Here is a 23,786-nt window from a genome sequence, read left to right as displayed (position 1 = left end):
GGCATGTTGTATTTTCATTGCTGTTTTTTTTTTTTTTTTTGCCATAAGAAGCAAACTGATGTAGTGGATTGTGGAGGCCAATTGTTTTTAAGCAATTTGATATAATTAAACATCTTAAACAGTAATTTGAATTTATATTGCAGGTGTAACTGAACTAATCTAGTTTTGTATTGTTTTCTTTTGTTTTTTTTTACCCAAATCATTCCATGTATGTTGATATATAAAAGTAAAATGGCCCCTGCCTGATTCCAGTTTGAAATGAGCCATAAAAATGGCACTTATAATTGAATGTTTGGTAGGTAAAACGTGCTAAACTGCTGCGCTGGCAACTTTATATTTGTGTTGAGTGTTGTGCAGTGTAGTTTGCTCCTATCTGGAACCAAACAGACTAAAACAGGTCTAACAAAAGAATAAAAGTCCATTCAAAAGGACCGACCGGCACCATCGCCATAGCAGCCAACAATTCCAAACATAATATTGTGTTTTGAATGGTCAGAAGTCCTCAAAATGTCTGCAATAAACTTTCCATGAATTCTGTTCAGACTATGGTGGCACAAGTATTTTTATATGGATCATCTCTCGAAAAATGTGTGAACTATAAATATCACTTATTGCCTATATTTAATAATCAAACTGTCCTTAACAGTGTAGTTCCACTTGTATAAAGGCCAACAAATAGATGTTTGTGATCTCCATGTTGTTTTTAGACCACCATATTCTCTGATAACAGGAAGACAAAACGAAGACCAGTTTGAAACAAGAACTATTGTAATAACACAGACAAATTATTGATTTGTACAAACGTTTACTGGTTCCCACACACAACGTAAACAGGAAAACTGACATTTCATTTTTAAAATCAAACAAAACCACTCGAACAACTTAGTCAGTAACAAGGTTTTAAAAGCAAAAACGCTCAGAAATAAAAAGTGAATCTTCATTTATACAGTAACTAGAATTGTAACTGGAGCAACAACAGCATTTCTTTGTACACCACTGTCCACATGGCAAACAATCATCCGTTTTTTTCCTTCTGCTCCGAATGCTTAACTTCCATCAAGATCCTTCCCCATTACATTGTATCGGACTTTCAACTAAGATTCTAAACATGTCCGTTTAAAAAAAAAAAACACATAACTCACTTGTAAAAAAAAAAAAGAAAAAAAAGTGGCATCCTTCCATCAAATAAAATACCCAAAAATACCCAAACTCTTGAAAGTCTTTTGAGTTCATATGAAGTACTCCTTTTTCTCGTTTCCTGTTTGATTGTGTCGCTCCTCGTCATCGGCCTGGCCCGGCGCAAGCTCGCCCGTCGTCCTGTAGGCGCCTTTGTTGTGGCAGAGATATCGATAAAGCAGGAAGCCAAGAACCGCCACGGTCAGCAAGATCACACAAATGACCACTGCGGAAAATAGACCAGGGTAAACGGAGAAGTAACAAAAGAGGTTAAACCAGGGGGATTTCAGAACAAATTTGTCTGGTTTTAATCTAATTCTGTAATGCAAAATATGACCAAAATGTCAAAGAATATCAAGTATTAGAGTTACGATTGTGAGAAAAAACCTCATGATTTGAAGGTCATTCACCATTGACACAACGACTAAACAGTGAAATCCTTCATTTTCTGTCATCTCCAGTCTCTAACAGACACATGTGACCAACTTTAATAAATCAACCTTTACATTTGGAGGGTAGATTGTATTTAAGGGCGTGTTCACACTTAGTCCTGATGTGGACTGTTTAAGCCTGGTTTAGATGCGGTGAGTGTGGAAGTGTGAACGCACCTTTAAATGACTTATTCTTGCTCCTACAATGTTCCTGAATAGTCTTTTTCAGTTGTTACGACTGACCTGAATATTCACAACAATCGATAAAAAGAATAATCTAACATGGTAGCCACAGTTGCCCTGGGACTGACAAGAGACGTGGCTTACATTCTACACTACATGGAGGCGAGATGAGTGAACAGGGCCTTCAATTCATGCTCTGCACCCTAGTGAGTCCATGACACTTATACAGCCATGTAATTATATATTATATTAAAATCAAATACAATGATAGAACAAAGTGTACATTTTAAAAAGCTGCATTATGAAATGTACCTGCAATAATTGTTCCGTCTGTACTTGGTGGGAGCGCTGTCGTCATCACTGCAGATAAACAAAATAGGTAAGTTTAAGAGCGTTATGAATATTAAATGGGATTATATAAAGAATTGCCATGGTTAATTGTGGTGTTGGCTTCTGTGGTCAGAGTTGTTAAAGAATGTGTAATGGCTGTTGGGAATATAAGAAAGTACTTAATTAATCTTACAGGAAGTCAAATCTTACTATTCAAAAAGTAACAACAAATGCAGAAAAAACAACCTTGTACATTTTACGTAACAAGACGCCATGGAAACCGGATCAGTTGTGGCAAAAGGAGATTCTGTTCAAAAGTAGATCATTAAAACCATTTACCTTTCGTCACAGCGCGTGTCGTTGCCGCTGTTGTTGTGGAATTGGCCATTTCTGTAACTATCAAAAGCAAAAGTATTTTCAAAATGTCAAAGCGAAAGAGAGACTTGTGTAACTGCATTGCTCCGGTGCAAATGACGGCGTTGGGACATTTTAAGCAGATTATTAAGATTTCACCCAAAAATAAAAGGAGAAAGTACTGCTAATGTGTTGTTGGGACCTGTAAGACTACTTGGTGTGAAACTGCTGGGACGTTAATCTGGTTTTGTGAACTAAACCACTATTGGGATCAAACTAGAGTTCAACTGTAGGACTAAGAATGAACTCTGAACAGGATCTAAACCAGGACTAACTTGGGACCAATTCACCTTATTCCGCCCCACCCACTTAAGCCTTTTTTTGCCCTGGATCAGCTCTTCAGTCGTCATCGCACTTCTGGTCGAGCAGGAACATCCTTCTTTTAAGTGGGAAAAGTCTCACCTCTAAAACATGCTAGAAAGTACATTAGATTTGTGTAAAATGTCTGACAGCGATTCCCTGGGGCCTTGTGTTCTCTGGAGGGCGACAGCCCGATGTTCACCAGTATAAACCAGGAGAAGGATTACCTCTGAACAGGCTGTAAGTATGAGTAGACTTGGACAAAGCCAGGTCCAAACTAGGACTAAATCTGGACTAAGTCAGGACTTAACAAGGACAAGACCCAACCAAGTCCATGTCAGGATTTAGGACAAAACACCCCTGAACACCCTTTAAAAAGGACCAAGACCAGATCTAATGTGTAAACTACGACTACAAAGGGTGTATACTAGGACTAAACCAGGAAGGTCTAAACTAGGACTAAAACAAGAAGGTCTAAACTAGGACTAAACCAGGAAGGTCTAAACTAGGACTAAACCAGGAAGGTCTATACTAGGACTAAACCAGGAGGGTCTAGACTTGGACTAAACCAGGTCAGTCTAAACTAGGACTAAGTCTAAACTAAGACTAAACCAGGAAGGTCTAGACTCGGACTAAACCAGGAAGGTCTAAACTAGGACTAAACCCAGAAGGTCTATACAAGAACTAAACCATGTCTATACTAGGACTAAACCCAGAAGGTCTATAATAGAACTAAACCATGTCTTTACTAGGACTAAACCAACAAGGTCTAAACCAGGAAGGTCAAAACTAAGATTAAACCTGGTCTAAACCCGGACTAAACTAGTACTAAAAAAAAGGTACTCTTGCAAATAAAACACGTGAAAGATAAGTTTTAGCAGCACAAAGGATTCTAATAGCCCATTAAGATTCTGAATAGGCTACCTCGGTAGATACAAGGGGGGAGTTTCTGTTGAAACAAACAACTCTTTCTACTTCAGGAAGGCTCCGCCCAATGGGCGGGTCTTACCACAGAACAGTATTAATATCGGAGTTCTCGATCTAAATTCTTTTATTGACAATGACTCTTGGATGAGAGTCGAAACGTCTAATTTTTCAAACTGAGTCCAGATGACTACAACTGAAGCTTTTTCTACTTTTAGCAGCACAGTCAGATTTGCACTGATAAGTGTTCAAACTTACCATTCATTGCTGCTTTTTCACTTGAATTGCCTTCACCTGAGAATAAAAAGCAGAACTGTGGATCCAAATTTCACAGCCGCGTTTTGAATAACAGAAAAGCCCTGGAGCCATCACTCATCATCTCTGTGTCAGTGTGTACCATGGCGTTTACCACAGTGTGTACCATGGCGTTTACCACAGTGTGTACCATGGCGTTTACCACAGTGTGTACCATGGCGTTTACCACAGTGTGTACCATGGCGTTTACCAGTGTGTACCATGGCGTTTACCACAGTGTGTACCATGGCGTTTACCACAGTGTGTACCATGGCGTTTACCACAGTGTGTACCATGGCGTTTACCACTGTGTGTACCATGGCGTTTACCACAGTGTGTACCATGGCGTTTACCACAGTGTGTACCATGGCGTTTACCACAGTGTGTAACATGGCGTTTACCACAGTGTGTACCATGGCGTTTACCACAGTGTGTACCATGGCGTTTACCACAGTGTGTACCATGGCGTTTACCACAGTGTGTACCATGGCGTTTACCACAGTGTGTACCATGGCGTTTACCACAGTGTGTACCATGGCGTTTACCACAGTGTGTACCATGGCGTTTACCACAGTGTGTACCATGGCGTTTACCACAGTGTGTACCATGGCGTTTACCACAGTGTGTACCATGGCGTTTACCACAGTGTGTACCATGGCGTTTACCACAGTGTGTACCATGGCGTTTACCACAGTGTGTACCATGGCGTTTACCACAGTGTGTACCATGGCGTTTACCACTGTGTGTACCATGGCGTTTACCACTGTGTGTACCATGGCGTTTACCACAGTGTGTAACATGGCGTTACAGGCGAGCAGATGCGCTCGCTTTGTTTCAGGAAATTCCACTTAGTTACAATTTAAGTAAAATGTCAACTTATAGCAAACATTTAATCTTTTGTGTCACGTGAAGCTAAAACTGAAACAATATACCTGCAACGTTTCTACTTGTAGAAGAATAAACCGTGAGGTAACTTTAGAGCGCCTCGCAGCTGCTGGACAAGATTGATTTACCTGGACGTACTTTTTGTTGGAGAGCTTTTTCAAACTTTGCTGCCGATTCCAACACTTTAGCGGCGAGAGGAAGCTTTGGTAGTGGTCCTAAACTCTGTGTCAGACGCCGGCCGGGAAACTTGAGAAGTCGCAAGAAGCTAAAAATGAAGTAAAGTTGGCGTTTTCCCGTTGGGGTCGTGCGTCGTGCGTCATGTGCAGGACACGCCCTTTTCCTCCTCGTGTCTCTCCAAAGATCGTCTTTGGTTCTGAACTTCCGCCACAGTTTTGAATGGTCACGTGTGTCGTTTATAAAGAAACATTCAACAACAAAACTGCAGTTTAATAAAAGATCAGAGTCCAAATCGATTATTTTATCAGTTTTATCAGTTTTATAATTCATGGGAATGCAGTACATCACGTTGTGTGTAATTCTGTTGATTAGATTGCAAACACAGTGCGTTATCAGTTAGACACGTTTGCAGTGTGATAACAATAACACAATTAACACAAGATTAAATTAGTTATTTTTGTAGAGCCCAAAATCACAATTAGCAGTCGCCTCGTACAGCTTCACAATAGTGTGGATTCAACCAACTAAAGTTAGAAAATCAAACTATGAAACGTCATTGGCCAATCAAAGCAAACCAACAAAAAACTAAAAACATACAAACTTTAAATTAAAATAAATTAAACAATAAAACAATGGTTGACTCTAACTATTGCATGATTTTGTATAATTGTAAAACGTGAACATATAAAATATTGTATTTCTTTTAGAACATATACAAAAAGGTTATAATTTGTCCGTTGACACTGGGCTGTGGTGTTTCTTTGTGCTGCAGCTGTGGTTTGGTCTCCACATCTCCTCTGCTGAACCCACAGAACAAACACAGGCTTAGTCAAACAAATGAGCTGAAGTGTCTTTGTGTGAATGTGAAAACAAACCTGTCACACTGTCGTGCTTTTTGAGTCTGCCTGATCTACTGCAGAATACTGGAGACAATAATACATGCAAAGAATTAGATCAGAAGCATAAATGGATTGTCATTCTTTTCTGTGTGGAAATGGATCACAATGAGAGAATGAAAGTACCCACGTGAAACCACAATATATCTGAAATTCTTGGGTTTCTCCTGAAGTAAGAGTCACTCAGGACATAAAAACCCTCCACGGTGCTCACTGAAGACTGGCTGGAACAACACGGATCAATTTGCTGCTCAGTCTGTTCCTAATCCCACCCATAGGCCTGTTCTCAACCTGATCCTGAAGACATGCTGCTAACACAAATGTCCTCCTCATGAGTGAAGAGGAGCTCGGAGCTTAGCCACTGCTCCTCCGTGTAGGACGCCTCATTGAGGAGGTGATATGGCCCAGCAGGAGGACAGACCTGGCCTGGTGTTGGGAACGGTTGGGAACATGGAAGTATGTCAGACAGTCCCTGCTTAGACTGCAGCCATTGTAGGCGGAAGAAAGTAAGCAGCCTTAAAGGAATAACAGAGGATTTTTCGCTGATTTGAGAACTCAAATGACTGTTAATCCCTTTTTAAAAAGTGCCCATGCTCACACTCACCCCCGTGCAGAAGCACAACAGCCTCGCTGCTACACATGCGTTTGTTTACTAGCACGACAGATTGCATCTCTGTCTCCGCAGATTTCCTGTCTCTTCTGAGCTCGAACACAGTCTTTCTCTGTGGTCATTTTTGTACTGTTCACTGAAGGACCTCACTAAACACACACCGGCATATCAACCACGCATGCGCAGCCAGGGAAACGTGCTGCTATGCTGGGAACGAGCCAGAACGAGGCTGCAAGTGTGAAGTAGGTGTGTCCTATGATTGACATGTGAAGGAACTACTCGGCTGTCCATGCCACGAGGAAATGAGACTAGCCAAAAATCCTCTATTATTCCTTATATATATATATATAAGGCTATATATTGGTTTTCTTATTCTGGACATTTTTATTCTTACAGTCTCACTGAATCAATACAGAGAAAGGGAAAAAGGCTTTCAGCAACTTTACTCCCGGCTTATGGGACAATACTTTTTAAATTGAATGATTTTATGCCTTCAAAAATGTTAAAGCACTTGTTAAAGACTATCCACACTGCATGGTTTTATTCCTCAAAGTGTGTTCTTTTATACAGTTATTTTATATTGTTTTATTGACATATTTTCTGGATATTAGAGCTAGATATAGAGTTTTACAAAATAAATATCACAGGCCACAAAGTGCAAAATCAGATGCAAAAACATATCTAAAAAACACCACAGTTTACATTAATACTAATCACACATTAGGACCTGAGCCTATGGAGATGGGAACCCTTTCTCAAAAGGTTCTAGTTCTCAAAAACAAGTTAGTTAATTTCGTGGTCTCTCATATATATCTCATGTAAGTGTCTTTGGAACAGGAGGAGCATCAGCCACATACAAGAAGAACACAATATTAAAACATCAGGCAACACAGTGAAACATACAAATCCTCCTCATGTCCCACAATCCATCAGCAGAGCTCAGACCACGGCAACAGAGGCGTGCGGCTTCATCAAGGCTGTGTGAGGCTCTGAAGGTCGCGCGCAGGAGAAAGAACAAGGAGCCAGTGTAAAGATGTGTCCTCTCCTGCTCGTGTGGGTCAGGGGCCCCAAGGCAGAGCTGGGGACGGTCTGCAGCAGGTTCAGCTCCTTCTTACTCACACAAGTGAACAGTCTGTTGCAGTAATCTAACCGTGAGGACACAAAGTTACTCTTGAAATGGGGCTGCACAATTTGGAAGGATTGTAATTGCGATTCGATTTGCAATTTATGTTTTAATAGTAGGATTTTGTTCACATTTCCGTTCCACATCTTAAAGCGAATCGCCGAAAAGACAGAAATAGGCCTTTGTGCTGACTGATACTGACTGAACGCATACAAGAATCACATGTTTGTACGGATTGAAACGACAGGGTTAGCAGTTTTTTGTGCTGTATAAGCAAGACAAGATGTTTTGCTCTTTACGAAAGGAATTATGATTAAAAAATGAAAAAAACATGTTTTATTTCTACTTTTAGCGCTTTAAACTGAAAACCCAAACGACTTGCTGTGTCCGCCGGGCGACAAAGGTCAAGGAAGGTCAGGGTTACTGAGCAAACCTGTTTTTAGAGTGTGGACGAGTGGCATTTGACACTGTGGAAGGAGAAAAATGAGGCTGGGAGTAAAAGCTGTGATTAAGCAACGGCATAACTTTTAATTATATATTTCTATTACTGTTTTTACTCCTTGCTGTTTTTATTTCATCTTATGCTGTGTTATTGTTGTGATATTTTGTTAAAATGTGCTAAAATAAATAAATATTGAAAAACCGCACTCGACTGCATGTTAACTATATTTATTTTCTGTTATTAATGGTGCATCGTCGAGTGTAATGATTTAAAGCAGTGAAAAGCAATTTGATGTCCTGAATTATTAAATCATAATTTTTAAAACGACAAGAAAGGAGGTCTAGGCAATAGGTTGACCAAAGCGAAAGAAGAAAAATTACGGAAGTCAAGATTACGCGGTTGATCAATAATCGTGACTTTTCATTTTACAATATAATCTCAAGTTAAAACATAATAATTGTGACCATTTTAGGAGCAAAACGAAGTTATTTCAATTCAATCCAGCCTAAAAACGTAACCCTGAATGTAAAAGCTGTAATACCTGACTGTTTAAGTTAAAAAGTGTATTAATTTTTCACTTAATAAGTCGGACTTTCCCTTTCAGGAAGTTTGATTTGATAAAGCTGGTCACAGATTAGAGGAATTGTTTCCATAGAGGAGATGATTTTATGTGTTTTGTGTGTTGTCCAGGTGTCAATAATCATGAATAATCGTTAAATCGTGAGACTTCTTCTCACAATAATCGTAACACAAAACAGGATGTGTGAGTAGTTGTAAGTAGGCTTGAGAGCAGAGGGTGCAGTGTGATAAAGTGTAATGAAGACTGACCTTGAGAGGGGTGCTTCTGGCTGGGACCTCTCCGTTCTCCAGGCCGTTGGTTTTGGGGGTCTCCAGGGGCCTCTCGCTCCCCTCTTCCTCCTCGATGTGCAGTGGGCTGTGGTCCGTGGCCGAGAGCTGCTGGTCCAGACTGACCGACTCACACGACTGGTCCACTTCAGAGCTGCTCTTGCTGGCTGGAGCCTGGTCCTGGAGGCGAGTGATATTATGCAACGTGTGAATATGTAGAGTATGTTGTAAACTTTCTAAAAAAAAGTGATTAATTCTGGTCAATTTTCCTGCCATTGTAGTAGATTTTGCCACACCTTTTCCTTGTCTTGCTTGTTTCCAGAAGTGGGCTCCTCCTGCTCCTTCACGTCTGGGGTTTCCTCTTCTCTCCTCTTTTCAGGTGACGATGCAGAAGCCTCTTGTGATTGTGAATTGTCCAGTTCCTCGAGGCTCCCTGAGTTCAGCAGCGTGAGTTACTTCAGAATCATTTTACTTTAAATGTAACTTTTGTAGGTTCTGCCAGGCGCTCGTCCGCATGAAGATGTTATTACTTTGCTTGGAATGTTCCACGATATGGCATTAAACGTATCTATGTGACCAAGCCAGCATGTTACAGGTGAGATCTGTGGAGAGGCTTACACCGTGTTTTTGAGCAATACAAACTCTTCTAATTGGAAATAACATGCAACACAGGTTATTAACACTGAATTCATTGTTTAATCCATTTAATTCCATACTGTGGAACATTCCAGGAAAAGCAATATCATCTCCATGGTGACGGACACCCCACCACAAGTTAATGCAACCATAAGTCATTTTTAATCATGTAAATACTGAGTCAGAGATTTAAAACTAGATTTTTCTTTTTTGATATAATTTGATGTTATATATTTATTTCTGTCAATATTTAGTCAGACAGACAGAAAATGTAAAGTGACAATGTATATATTTTAAATAAGTTAATATGATCCTGAGTAAAGGCAAATAAATAAAGGTCAAAAGTGTTTTTCAATAGAACGATTAAAAAGTATGATTTCATTATTTTAAATGTTGGTAAATTATGTTTATGAATTCTGTTCATTGACAACGGCAATAAACCTTTTCTGATTCAGATTCTGATTCTGACCTCCAGTAGATGTGTCCAGGTCTGCAGGCTCAGGTTTGGGGTGCTCCGGGTCGGGGTGCTCGGGGCTGGGGTGCTCCGGGATCAGGGGCGTTGGGGAGACTGCGGTGGAGCTGCTTTCTCGAGACAGAGTTCCATATTTGGACTTTTCTGGGGACCTCAAACTGAACCTGGAGCCCTGTTTGGGATTATAGCTTCTGTGAAACTCAGAGAAACTGGCTTTCCAGGCTCTTGGAGACATCAGAGTCCGTCTCCTCAAAGAGCCGTACCTGAAAAAGGGAAGACAAGTCATTCAGTTTGAAGTTAACTTGTCCCTAAGCAGACGGAAATATGAACTGCTAAACTAATACAAGAATCGTGCAGTTCAGAATGTTTTTATGGAAAAGGTTTGATCTTCAGGTAAGAACATTGTCAAAGTACTTAAATAATTCAGAGTTGTGAGACATTGTGACTTTATTTAGCCTAATTATTAACACTTTGAATATAAAAACGGTGCTTTAAACTATCCTACATTTTTTACAGCTTGTTGTGACACCTAATCCGAAGTAAATCAACAATTTATTTGCTAAATCAATCTTTTAAATAGAGTGGCGGCAGCACTGACCTTTGAATCCCCTTCACAGAGAACTGCTTGTCTGGATGTTGGGCCTGCAGTTCGCTTATCACATTGTGGAGGTCTTGGTTTAGCTAAACGCAGATAGGTTCAATCACAAACAGAGCTAAACAAATAAAAGGCCACACTTTTACCCCGGGAAACACACCGCGGTGACTTCTTTGTAGAACGTGTCCCGTAAGTTGGAAACGGCTAAGAAAACTGCCACGTAGCATCCAATACGACTTCACACAATGATATGCAGATAAATTGTTAATAACACATACATAACACAATAGGAAATGTTGGTTTGAATGGAAAAATGCTTACTTATCGTGCAGCACGGGCAGCTCCTCTTTGAGCTCATTGTTGATGCCTTCATACACCACCTTGACTGCATTCATCTCCTCTTCTGCCTGCAGTGAACAAGACGATGTCAAGAAATCGCCAATACTGCCACGATACTAACAATATAACTTATGTTTTTCCATGAATAATGTCGCTGTTCTGCCGGGTCGGTCAAAAGCCATGAAAAACAAGTGCTAGTTTGAGGCAGTTGAGGCAGCAGAAGGAGGCGGCGCACCGGAGACAGAGAGCGCTGCAAAGGTGTGAAGTATGGATTTAGCAGGGAGGTGTCCAGAGCTACATCACAGTATAATACATGTCAGGCAGGAGGCTACAGCCCATCCGGACCACCACAGGAACAGCTACTTTCCCTCTGTCGTTGGACTCATGAACACTTCTTAAACACTTTAACTATAATTCAAACCAATAACCATTCATTGCACTGCTCAGTTTTTGCACTATTCTGACCAAATGTAGCTTCAATATATTCAGAGCAAAGCATTACATTTTTTGTATACATTTTTTGCTACTATTCTGTTCACGGCAATAAACCCTTTCCTGATTCTGATTTGTGTTTCTTTAATCCAACTCATAAGATATATGATGACAAAATGAAGACTGGGCAGAGTCATATAAATACCCTGGCAATTATTGAGAGATTTGACTGTGTTTTAACAGTGACAAAACCATGATGACTCTTTTTTTAATCAAGCTTTAATTTACTCAGGATTTGTCATTTTGTTTAGTTTCATGGTTTCAGTAAAGTGAGCGGAGACCCCCAGCTGCATCGTGAGTCTCTGAACTCGAGGCAGACCCTTGTAAATGATCATTTTCTGCTTCTTTCCTCTGGGCAAAGCTTCTTGGAGCCGAGATGTAAAACAAAGAGCTTTTAAAACAGCTTCATCCGAGCTGCTGTTTGTTTGCTAAATACGCTGTAACTTGCAACCTTAATTGTTCATCTGTGTGACTCTTTTTATGCTGACAGTAAAGTTTTATATGAGATCTTTCTTTTGTTTTCATCAACTCTGGGGCACTTTCTTATTGTAATCTATGACCTTATGTCTGTTTTATTTGATTGTGTGTGTGGTGTATGGAACCCATTCTGCCTGTGGGTATATTAAAGTCACCTGAACCTGACTCTTTTACACATGTTCTAAACGCTTCAAAAATAAGATAAAAGGTAAGTGCTTTTCTATCTTCAAGGCACTCGAAGCACTTTATATCAAGGAACCACTCACCCACTCACAGACACGCAGACACAGAGGACAAGGGTTTAAGTGTCTTGCACAAGGACAACAGCGATCGCACCACCAACCAGCGGTCAGTGGCTCTGACCGCTCTACCAAAGATCTTTCATGTCAAGAGCTGACCTTCAGATCTGAGGAGCACCACTGAGCTCCTGCCGCCCCCTAAGCTGTCCTGTCTGAAGTCTATGGGCCAAAAACTATGATAAATATTGACCTATTGACCTAGTATCCTACCAAACTAACTCATGATGAGGAAAACATGAGAACCTGGAGTATAGACTTTCAAACAAAGCCTAATGCATCTACTCAAACGACACACAATCGGGAAAATGACCAAAAACAGTGGTCCCTGTAATGGTGTGTGGGGGGTCCCGCTGTAGACTGCACATCTTTTTGTCATGTCTGTCGTGTTTGACCTTGTTGATTTTCACGTCGTCCCTCTTCTTTGCGCTCTGCAGGGCCTCCAGGTGATGCCGCGCAGAGTCATAGTCCACCAGTTTGCGGCCCCTTTTAGCAATTTTCTCCTGCAGAAGAAGAGGAAAGGGTGTGGTCACGATCCTGCTCTCTCTTCAAGTGTGTGCTGGTGGTAGTATTTCTTACCTTGACATCGGGGAACTGGCTCGCGTAGGATTCCATGGTGCGAATTGCCTGGTCTAAGAGTTTCACCTCAAAGTCATTCCACAGCAGGTCCTCCCCCTGGTTAAAAGGAAATGCATACATTTAGCATTAATTATGTAAAAGGGATGAGGGCGGGAGCAGAGTTTAGTGCCCTGGTGATAGAGTTTAGACCAAAGGAAATGTTTTACGGTTTCACTGCAAAAACAAAAGAGCAGGCTCTCTAAAGTGCATCTTACACTGCCCATTAAACAGTCACACAGAAGTATTTATATATATATTTATATTTTGGGCCTCCCATAGTTTTCCCTACATTGTTCATTCTTGAGAAGTTCATCATTTGGTTCACTTTTTCATTGGGCAATACATACAAAGCATTTATAAATATTTATTAATCATTGACAAACAAACTAATAATTTTAAGTTTGATGATAATTTACATGGTTAGGATTAGGGTCAGTGTCAATGATTACTCAATGATTACTCTACATTTATAAATGCTTTGTATTTATACCTTGGTGAATGATTAGTTCATTTTTGTTCATGATTAGTAAATGATTGTTAAACATTTACAAATGCTTCGTATCAATCAATCAATCAATCAATCAAACAATCAATCAGTATTACCCTCAATTTTACTTCCCGATTGGAAATTATGATGTAAAAATATTATAACTGTCACCAAGAGAGCCAGTTCCTGGTTTGTAAATTCTGTTCACTGACAATGGTAATAAAACCCTTTCTAATTCTGATTCTGATTCTGATTATTTATTCTAGTGTAGTTGCGAACACAATATGTAACACTTGGACAAAGCTTGTCTAAATAACATGATGATTATTATTTAAGTCGAGTGTAATTTACGGATTGAATTCTGTGTCTTAACGTTTCTTCACAAACTGCTACTGAATGTTTATTTTCATCTAAATTTGAGTACTGGTAGTTTTGTGTATCTTAGATTTTGTTCACTCAAGAGATTATTTGACTAGTTACAATAAGTTTCTGGATAATCTCAAAACTATATAGTACATCATTCTTTTCCCTATTTAAAACGGCAAACCTAAGAAAACGGCATAATCTCTAGTCGACATAAACAATAACGTTCACATTCTTACTTCATTCTTACAAGTGTATTTCATGTCTGACCTCGACAATGGCTCCGAGATCCTCTTCCCCGTCCCATTCCGATTCATACACATCAAACAGAGACTGAGAAAGACGTCTTGAAGCTTCGCGCATGTCTGAAGGAACAAAATGACAGTTTAATGTTAAAAAAAAGCTATAAGAGAAGTCAGAAATCATTTTACTTTATACCTCTGACAGCGTTGAGGTAGGTCCTCAAGTCTTTGTGAATGCGGTTCCCATCAGTCTGCAAAACAAGGTATATTTCCATGATAAATATGTAATACAGCTGTAATAATATCCAAATATGTGCGCATCGTATTGCATTGTAAGCATCCAAGGCTTAATTTGATGCTCAGTTTGAGGAAAAACATACTCATTTCCCTTGATTTTGGGGGGTAAAAGATGCAGGAAACTTTTGAAGAGGATGTAGCGAATAGTGTGCCAAGCTTTGTGTTCAGTCAGACAGTAACTATTTTGGTACGTTCAACCACTGAAACAAAAATGTCCCACTAAATCTCTCATTTCTGTCCGGCCACTGTGGCATAATGCATCCAAAATGTTAGCCAAGTACTCAACTGTGACAAATTATGAAATACTGACCATAAGAAATGATAAACAAATTGGAACGACTTCAAAATACAGTATACAACACGCCTGCCTTGTCATGATATTCATACTTTACCTGCTGGTCACAAAATCTCTGGAGATGATGTTCAAATTCATCGTCTTTGGTTACCACTGCCTTCCCCAGCTTTTGAAGGACCTGTAACGAATCATTGTTAACACTGGACTCCAAATTAGTGCAATCAATCAATCAATCAATTAATCCATAAATCAGTGGTTACCTTTTCTTTGCCTCTGCTCAGCTGTCTCTGGACTTTTCTTGCAAAGACATTGGAGCTGCCTTTTGGACTGTTACTTTCGGCCATTTTTATTTATGCTGCAAGAAAATAAAATGGCGAAAAAGGTGAATAGACTGCGGTAATGTGGTGTTGTGAATGTTACAACAAAGCAGGCCTGATTTCCTGAGACGTTTGTAACTTTTACAAAACTGCTGAAGAATATTATTTTGCATATAGATTGCATTAAAATTAACCACACGTGCTTACAATATTTTTGTGTTTACTCTTAATATAAGTCCATTGGGTCAGCTATCATCGTCCTCATTCATCCTGATAATTAAAGCAAACATAGACAGCAGGTGTATTGCTGTGTAACATGTATTTATGAAAATCTTTATCTCTGTCCATTCAAGGCAATAATATTTCAATGATTTCTGCCAATTTCTTTTACCCATCGCTGTATAAACGCTTGTTTAAAATAGCTTGAAATGAGAACATTAAACTTGTTTATTTGAGGAATTTTGACTGGATTATAAATGACAGAAAATAGAATATCTGATATGTCACATCAAGCATCTGCAAGTTGACTTTTTGTCATTTCAACGACGGCCTCGAATTACAAAACAGACATTTTCACCAAAAAAATTCAAATAAAAACAATTTAACAAAATGGCCAAAATGTTACATTACATTTTCATTAAGTACATAAAGTTGATTTTTTTTCCCTACGCTAATTATTATTATTATTATTTTTTTAATAAATAAAGACTTGAAAATGAAAAATAAATAAAATACATAAAATAGAATTGACTTAATAATCAGTTACATACTCCAAACCTACTTCAAATCCATAATTCAAAATGCAGGCTAACCACAAAACTACTCTAAATATACATATTCTCAGTGCCAGTTATTTGAATCAATGTAGGTAGATAAAACAGGCCTACAAAACACTAATCCTCTTTACTACAACTCCCATAATGCCTTGATCCTCCCTCAGAGGCCGCGCCTCTTTGCATGTCGCAGATGAACTTTGCTTCGGTTGATCTTCTCTCGTGTTTATGCCACATTATTTGAGTCCGGAGCTGCTGGCCGGACTTCAGAGCCTGATCATGGGCAGCGTGATGCTCAAATGTGCCCTGACAGACGTGGGCATCCAGTGGGCAGGGTGGGCACTGGCCGCCGCGTGCAAGACCGAGAAGTTTTACGACTTAGCAGGTATGAAGATATTTTTGTTTTGTTTTTTTGTGTGTGCAGAATTTGAACAAAAAGTGGTGATACATTTGTATTAATTCATGTTGTTTGCTGGCAGCACGTTTTGAATCATTTCGCTGTTCTTCTTCTTCTTCTTCTTCTTCTTCTTCTTCTTCTTCTTCTTCTTCTTCTTCTTCTTCTTCTTCTTCTTCTTCTTTTGTTTTGTAACGCGTTGAATTAAATGCACAAAAAGACTAAATGTAAAGCAAAAATCTATTGGTGGAACCGGTTTGTCAAAAATAAGGCAGTCTTTTTTGTTATTTATTTTTGACTGATCATTGTTACAAAACGCTTGCGACCTCAAATTAGTGATAAAAGGGCGCCCTCTGTAGGTCAAGACGAGTACGACTTAAGCTCAAGGAGACATTGACACGTTACAAGTCAAAGCTTTTTCTTTTTGGCTGTGCAATATTAAACAAAACTAGTGATGTAGCATTTCTAATCATCTAGTGCAGGCTTTTAGCATGGTTTGATGTTTCCATAATTATTTAGATTTAGAAATTACAAAAAAAAAAAACAATGACATCTTTGTAGTGGACTTTATTATTCAATTCAATTATCTTAAATACAGCCATCCAAACTGAAAAATGTCAAACTGATGTAACTCATCGCTACCGTCACTAAAGGGGTTACTGTAACAAATGGTTAACAAAAGAGAAGTTGGGGTGGGAAACATTGATCTTATGTTGAATATCTCAATGACAATATTTTAAAATGGCATCATGAATGTGCTCAGAGATGGATGAGGTTCAAGTCTTGCACTAAACATGAAAGAGCTTTAAAAGAATTCACCACAAAGTGGCAGAAAAAGCACTTTATGCCACTGCAGTTTAAAGTATCTCCAGAACAACAGTTGTGATACCATCCATTTCCCACCTCTATTATTAAATATTGCATACCTGGAGACTCTGAATTAATTCCTTTCCACTTCACAAAATCTTCAAAGCTTTCCACGCGCCACAATCTTCCGCACTCGCAGACACGTACCCTTGAACTTTGGAACCGTTTGTCCATAAGCATCCTGGGTAAACCATTTATTGAACACGCCTTTCTTTGCGACAGGTTATAGGCCCATCTGCCATGTGTCCTTCGTATGGGACCTGGAAGTGCCTTCAATGTTTAAAGTGCCCGTTCTGTTCCCAGGGTCCGGGACCTTTATACTGCTCGCTCACCTGAGTCGGATGTGGGGAGGAGCCAGGCACGTCCGGCAGAACGTACAGACCGGGCTCGTGACGGCGTGGGGACTGAGGCGAGTAGTGCCCCCTCACCATAAACATGATCCACTGACCTCACCATAAACATGATCCACTCTTCTGTATTAACTGACCTCACCATAAACATGAGCCACTATTTATTTAATTTCATTATTATAATTGTAATATTATTATTTATATATTTAATTAATTTAGTTTTTTGTTGATACTAACAAACTATTTCAGTGTTTAATTCTGTAATTTAATGAATGTATTTAGTCAATTTAATTTATATTATTATTATCATTTTAATATAATTTTGTATGTATTTAATTTATTTTGACACTAAAACTATTTTAGGGTTTCATTCTGCTATTTATTGCAGTCCATGTGTTTTAACAAAATTGTACATTTTAGAAATAGTTTTGTGGGAATCTTGACTGTAATACAAACACAAAAGTGCAGACATTTTAAAGCAATTGCAATAAATATATAGTTTTTTGTATTTTTTCCGCCTCTCTTCACAATACTGTATTTATTACTTTACACAGTACTAGACACTGTCACGATAACACATGTTCAAGTGCGATAGAATATATCGCCACCGAAAATATCACAATAAAAGATATTATTGAAACTACTCTGACATAATCCTGGTACACCTCTTTTTAAGTTTACAATATTGTTCAAATACATAAGCTGCAATAGAAATATAGTAGAATGGAACACTTAAATGGTCCATTCCATAATGAGTCATAGAAGTTACGTTTTCGACTCTCTACAGCTCGAATCTTATCATCTACTAAAAATAACAAAACAAATCCCACTAGTGCAAGAAAAGTTTCATTGAGCCCCAAAAATATTGCTCCGTCCATCATTTATTGAACGATAAGTCGATAAAGTAACTATTGTGACAGGCCTACTGTATCATTAGGAAAATGATTCTCTTGTACAATATTGTATTATCTAAAAAAAACTGTTGTACAGCCATTAGTGCAATCGTCACTGACACACCACAACTAAAGATTAGGACTAAATATGTTTTGGGTTTTTTACCCTGAAAGAATGTTTGAATTGTTTTTTATTCAAAATGTTCTGAATATGCATATTCTACATATTTTTCTCAGTTTAAAAATTCTCAAATTTATAAGTTGAATCTTTCATCTTTTAATTTTTAAACTGAGTTAAGCACAGTCTGCCAAAATCAGCAATTGAAATTTGAAATTGCAAAAATTAAACATTTTAAGTGAATAATTTACCACCATTTAAAATTGTCAATCTGATTAAACAAATTATCTTCCATAATTGTGGCTTTTTAATCACGGCCACTGCAACAAAACAGAGCTCATTTAATATATTAAAAAGTCAAAGAAAATAATTGAAATTTTGAGATATCACAATGTTAAATGTTGTTAGATCTTTCCTTTTTATATTAAATATCCTTGTTCTTTATCAAAACGAGCGATCATTTCAGGTTTATTGTAAAAAAAAGGTGACATTCTTACATATCTTAGTGGCAGATTAGTCCCTTTTTTAAATGTAGTATTTCCACCTGTGTGACATTCCTGTGATTTCTTTTAACCCTGACTTAACAAAACCTCCTCTATCTGGTTTCTCTTGGAAACAGCGCTGTTCTGTTTGAGTTGTTCGAGTAATGGCGTGTCGCAAGGTCACAAGGAGAGAAGGACAATAAATCTAAAAGCTAAAGTTAGTCTGGTTAATGTGTAATGACGCAGCGATTAATGTGAGTTGGCGTTAACTCTCTTTCAGACTGGGGACTTTTCTTTTCCTGCGGATCCTGAAGGACGGCCACGATCGCAGATTCAACAATGTCAGAGAAAGCCCAGGGACCTTCTTTGTATACTGGACTGTTCAAGGTACTTCAAGGATGGTTACGCGTCGTTAATTCCCCTCCTCCGAGCTCCATCTGCATCCGCCTTCAATAACACAGCGTGTATCAGTGGAGGAGGCCGGATAAATCTGTCTCGTTTTAATTGTCGTCTAGGATCACTTTTAAGGTGTCGTTTTAAGCGCAATGTAACTTTTACTTGAGGCGCATATGACGGGCTTTTATGATTTTCTAATTTTGTCTTTATTTGGTGTGTTTATGCCTGTTGTAAAATATGAATTATAGTTTTAAACCGATCAAGTGGCTATTTGTGGAGAAAAGTTGAAAAAGCTGTAGAAAAAAAAACAGGAAGTGACATCACACCAGGGCCACACTTCCATCCCAGGGTTATGCAAAATTGACATTAAAGAAAAACAAATTTGACCCTCGAAACAATAATTAAAGGCGCAATGGACGATTTTTTGGCGATTTGAGAACGCAGGCGGAAGTGCGCATGCGCACTCCCCGTGCGGACTGATACAACACACACGTGCATTTGTTTATTAGCGCAACGGATCGCGTCGCATCTCTCGTCTCCCGTAGATTTCTGTCCACTTCTGAATCAGCTCGAACTGTCTTTCTCCGTCTTCATTTTGCCCCGTACACTGAGGGAACTATATTATGATAGATCCATGCGCATAGACACGTGGAAAAGTGGGGACGAGCCACACGCGGCTGCAGGTGAGCGGTAGGTGAGTTCTATGATTGATACGTGGCAGGACTAATCGGCAGTCCACGCCACGAGGAAATAAGACTCAAATTTATGCCAAAAAAATCGTCCACTCAACCTTTAACAAAAGAAAGGTGCTCTCATATATTTTTATTTGTCAAATAAAAAAGAATAGTGACGTTAGATGAGTTTTGGCCCAGTGCTGGGTAGTTTGCTAGTGTGATGTCATCAATTACAAACAGGAAGTAAAATTATAAACCTAGAAATATGGCTATTCTGGGATTAAATTTGAATAGTTTTTAAATATAACTATCTTAACTGCATTTTAGTTCAATGAGTCGTCCGACCTGCCAGAGGCACTTTAATGTTCAACTTATTAAGATCCAACGGGGGATGTCAAGATGATTCGGTTAATTGATAAATGTGATTATTCAGGTCGATATATTATTGTAAGAACTAAAAAACAATAATCATGGGAATTTTAGAAGCAAACATTATTATTTTTTTAATTAAAGGCGCAAAGGACGATTTTTCGGCGATTTGAGAATGCAGGCGGAAGTCTCCCCCGTGCGGACTGATACAACACACACGTGCGTTTGTTTATTAGTGCGACGGATCGCATCGCATCTCTCGTCTCCCGCAGATTTCCGTCTACTTTTGAGTCAGCTCGAACTGTATTTCTCCGTCTTCATTTTGTCCCGTACACTGAGGGAACTATATTATGATAGATCAATGCGCTTAGACACGCGGAAACGTGGGGACGAGCCTGACGCGGCTGCAAGTGAGCAGTAGGTGCGTTTTATGATTGATACGTGGCAGGACTAATGGGCAGTCCACACCACGAGGAAATAAGACTTAGATTTGGGCCAAAAAAATCGTCCATTCAACTTTTAAAGAAAAACTCAGAGCAATCCAAAATTATATATAAATAAAGATTAAAAAACAATAACAAATTAAAACAATTTAAAATTCAATCTGTTCTCAATCTTAAGTACTTTTTCAATCCCCTTATGTCACATTAACATAGAGCTCACAATTTTGATTATATCACGATAAATGTGGAGCTGGGAGACATATATGTTGTTTTGTAAATGTGTTAAATTAGAATATTGAGTTGTTTGTTAACGTCTATAATTAAATTGGTTAAAAATGAGTTTAAAAAGATACAGAAACGTCTCCCAAATAAGAGTATTAAGTGATATTTCTGCACTTTTGGGGTTCATTTCATGGTCCATTCACAGGTGGATTTGCCCAGCTCTACATTAACACAATTTCAACATTCAGAAAAAGCTTTATATCAAAAGGCTGGTCCCAGACTTGAAGAATGTTAGTATATGGACAATGGGAATGAAAGAAAGTTAAGGATTAAACTTAAACATATCAATCATGAATAATTGTAAAATCTTGCTTTAATAATTCCCCTACATCCGTAAAACTAAAATTAGACATTGTGACATCCCACACCAACTCTTTTAGTCGGACAGAGCATGTAATTACCTGCTTTACATGTTCTGTTCACATACTTCTTGGTTGAGTGGGAATTTGTTGAGTTTGTTTAATAGAAATAGTTAGATTTGGGAGGTTGTGTTTCTTGTGACTTCGCTTTAAGATGAGTTTTTATTGTAAATTCAAGCATGTCAAGTGCATCGATAACAAAACAACGAATCAGTCTTATGTTGTATTATTACATGTTCGAGTATAAAAAATGATCAGAACAAATGATCATGTAATGTGTCTGCTATGGAGCCCAGCGGTGGTGGGGTTTCTGGTTCTGGAAGTACAAATCCCTTGTTCCCATAGACTTTTTAAAACATTAATACAAAGTTTTTTTAAAAGTGATTACTGATAATGTTGTTGTTTCCGTGGCAGCCGTGTGGATATTCACCACGCTGCTGCCCACTCTGATGCTGAACAGTGAGCGGCGGGACGAGCCTCTGAGCTGGAGGGACTACGCAGGCTGGAGCGTCTGGGGCCTGGGCTTCACCGTTCAGGCCATCGCCGACCAGCAGAAGTGGAGGTTCAAGAGCGACCCCGAGAATGCCGTGAGTAGAGCTGGCAAGACCATTCGGTCAAATCAGGGCTATTCAACAGAAGGCTTGGGGGCCAAATCAGGCCCTCCAAGCAATTTAAACTGGCTCACAACCGGTCCAGGTAAAAAATATTAATAAACTGGTTTAATTCTGGGTCTAGTTTTATCTAGTTTAGACTTGATTTGTACTAGTCTTGTACTATAGTTTAATTTTAGTTCAGTCCTGGGGGGCATTTTACAACGCAACGTTGGTTAAGTATTATGTATGTTATTTTTCACACAAATCGATTCAGTTATTTAGACAGTGTTGGGGATATTATGTGCAACCCAAAATGTTGTTACAGTGGCATGTGGTACACCTCTGGGCCGGAGTTAAATAGCCCTGGGTTTATTGATAATCATGATTATTCAGGTCACAATATAATATTAAGAACTTAAAAATCATAATTGGGACTGTTGTAAAAGCAAAATTAAGTGGTTTTAATTCAATCTTAAAATTAATTCCATTTTTAATTAATTTGGTCGGGACAGTGGAAATTAATTACTAAATCTACGTTTTTGTCACATTTACTTGTTTTGTCATTCAGAAAGTTCAATTATTGGTGTTAGTCTGTAATGATTGTGAATAATCATTAAATCATGATTTTTCTCACAATAATCCTAACACTAAAACCCGACATTGTGACATCCCTGGCTGTAAGATGTGTTGTCATCACACTGCAGCAGTCGTAAGGTATTCTATGCAACAGTTGTTTCCTTAGATACGACTTTGTTTCTCAAGCCGTGATTTGTGGAGCAGTAAGATAAATATTACTTTTAAAATAACAGGTAGTCTGTCAAAATAATATACTGCTTTGATTTGAAAGAGGTTTTAATCTGGTTTAATAAATACTTTAAAACCCGATTTTCAAACAGCAAAAAGTGTGCATATACATTAGTCAAACTCTCAACTACTTTGGCACATGGTTTGATATCTACATAGTTTTGGGGAAATGTATTATTCCTAACAAATAAATGGCTTCAACATTCCACTGATATTCTTCTAGGGCTTGAACTAGACGTTTCCCTAGGCCCATTATCGCTCGTGTAGGTTAATAGGCCTCTGCTCTCCTCTGGGATTTTGACACAATCCCAGCTACCTATAGACCTCCCAAACTGCATTAATACCTTGTGCAACCACCGTGTAATCAAATTTGTCTGTTTCCCCGCAGGGCAAGTTCATTCAGTCCGGACTCTGGGCTTACAGCAGGCACCCCAACTATTTCGGCGAGATTCTGCAGTGGTCTGGCCTCTGGCTCTCTGCGTCGTCAGTGATGCAGGGAAAGCAGTATTTAAGTGTCGTTTCACCCATGTTTGTGTGGTTCCTGCTAAACTACGTCAGCGGAGTGCCTCTGCTGGAGAAACAGGCCGCAAAGAAGTGGGGATCAGACCCGGCCTATCAGAACTACGTCAAGAACACTCCCGTCCTCTGGCCAAAGATCTTTTAGAGTTGTAGCTTGTCATATTGTGGTTTAATAAAGGTTTACATTTTTAAACTAGTCTTGTTCTCAATGAGGTAATTTGCCAACTGGATCTTTCTGGAGCAAACAACAAATTGATTGGTAAAAATAGTTACAGCCCCAATTCTTTCAAAATGATCTTTGTTTCAGATTAATAGAAGTGGAAGGTCTGACGTGTTCAATACTAGGGAAGGTCAAAGTTCATTTGTCATTGCATTAGATTCTGACCTCAAAACGTGTCAAATTTCCCTTTTAAAAGACCAGTACACACAAATTAACAGGCAGTAACTCACAGAATAGACTGTATTTTGTAATTTACACAAATCAAAAGTAAAGCATAGCATCAGAAAATTACA

General features: G+C 38.8%; 2 protein-coding genes across 2 annotated transcripts; one reads left to right on the top strand and one right to left on the bottom strand.

Annotated features, from left to right (window-relative positions):
* Positions 1 to 5,959: 5,959 nt before the first annotated feature.
* bin2a (bridging integrator 2a) lies at positions 5,960 to 17,295 on the bottom strand. Its single transcript, XM_072449237.1, has 14 exons — positions 17,051 to 17,295; positions 14,901 to 14,995; positions 14,738 to 14,818; positions 14,245 to 14,299; positions 14,077 to 14,171; positions 12,918 to 13,013; positions 12,734 to 12,841; positions 11,056 to 11,141; positions 10,895 to 10,970; positions 10,738 to 10,820; positions 10,137 to 10,402; positions 9,328 to 9,464; positions 9,014 to 9,211; positions 5,960 to 6,037 (listed from the first exon to the last, which is right to left on the bottom strand). The coding sequence occupies exons 2-14, from the start codon at positions 14,982 to 14,984 to the stop codon at positions 5,993 to 5,995; spliced, it is 1,410 nt and encodes a 469-aa protein (XP_072305338.1). The 5' UTR covers positions 14,985 to 14,995; positions 17,051 to 17,295; the 3' UTR covers positions 5,960 to 5,992.
* LOC140362944 (uncharacterized) lies at positions 15,896 to 23,466 on the top strand. Its single transcript, XM_072449238.1, has 5 exons — positions 15,896 to 16,115; positions 17,295 to 17,400; positions 19,115 to 19,221; positions 21,772 to 21,944; positions 23,143 to 23,466. Exons 1-5 carry the CDS (start codon positions 15,959 to 15,961, stop codon positions 23,416 to 23,418), a joined length of 819 nt encoding a protein of 272 aa, XP_072305339.1. The 5' UTR covers positions 15,896 to 15,958; the 3' UTR covers positions 23,419 to 23,466.
* The last annotated feature ends 320 nt before the right edge of the window (positions 23,467 to 23,786 follow it).

This window comes from Eucyclogobius newberryi, unplaced genomic scaffold (assembly GCF_026437365.1).
Source record: "Eucyclogobius newberryi isolate DKJ021-1_F unplaced genomic scaffold, fEucNew1.0.hap1 SCAF_17, whole genome shotgun sequence".
Lineage (NCBI taxonomy): Eukaryota > Metazoa > Chordata > Actinopteri > Gobiiformes > Gobiidae > Eucyclogobius > Eucyclogobius newberryi.
The sequence above is the reverse complement of the archived record's forward strand: the minus strand, read 5'-3'. Positions and strand labels throughout refer to the sequence as shown.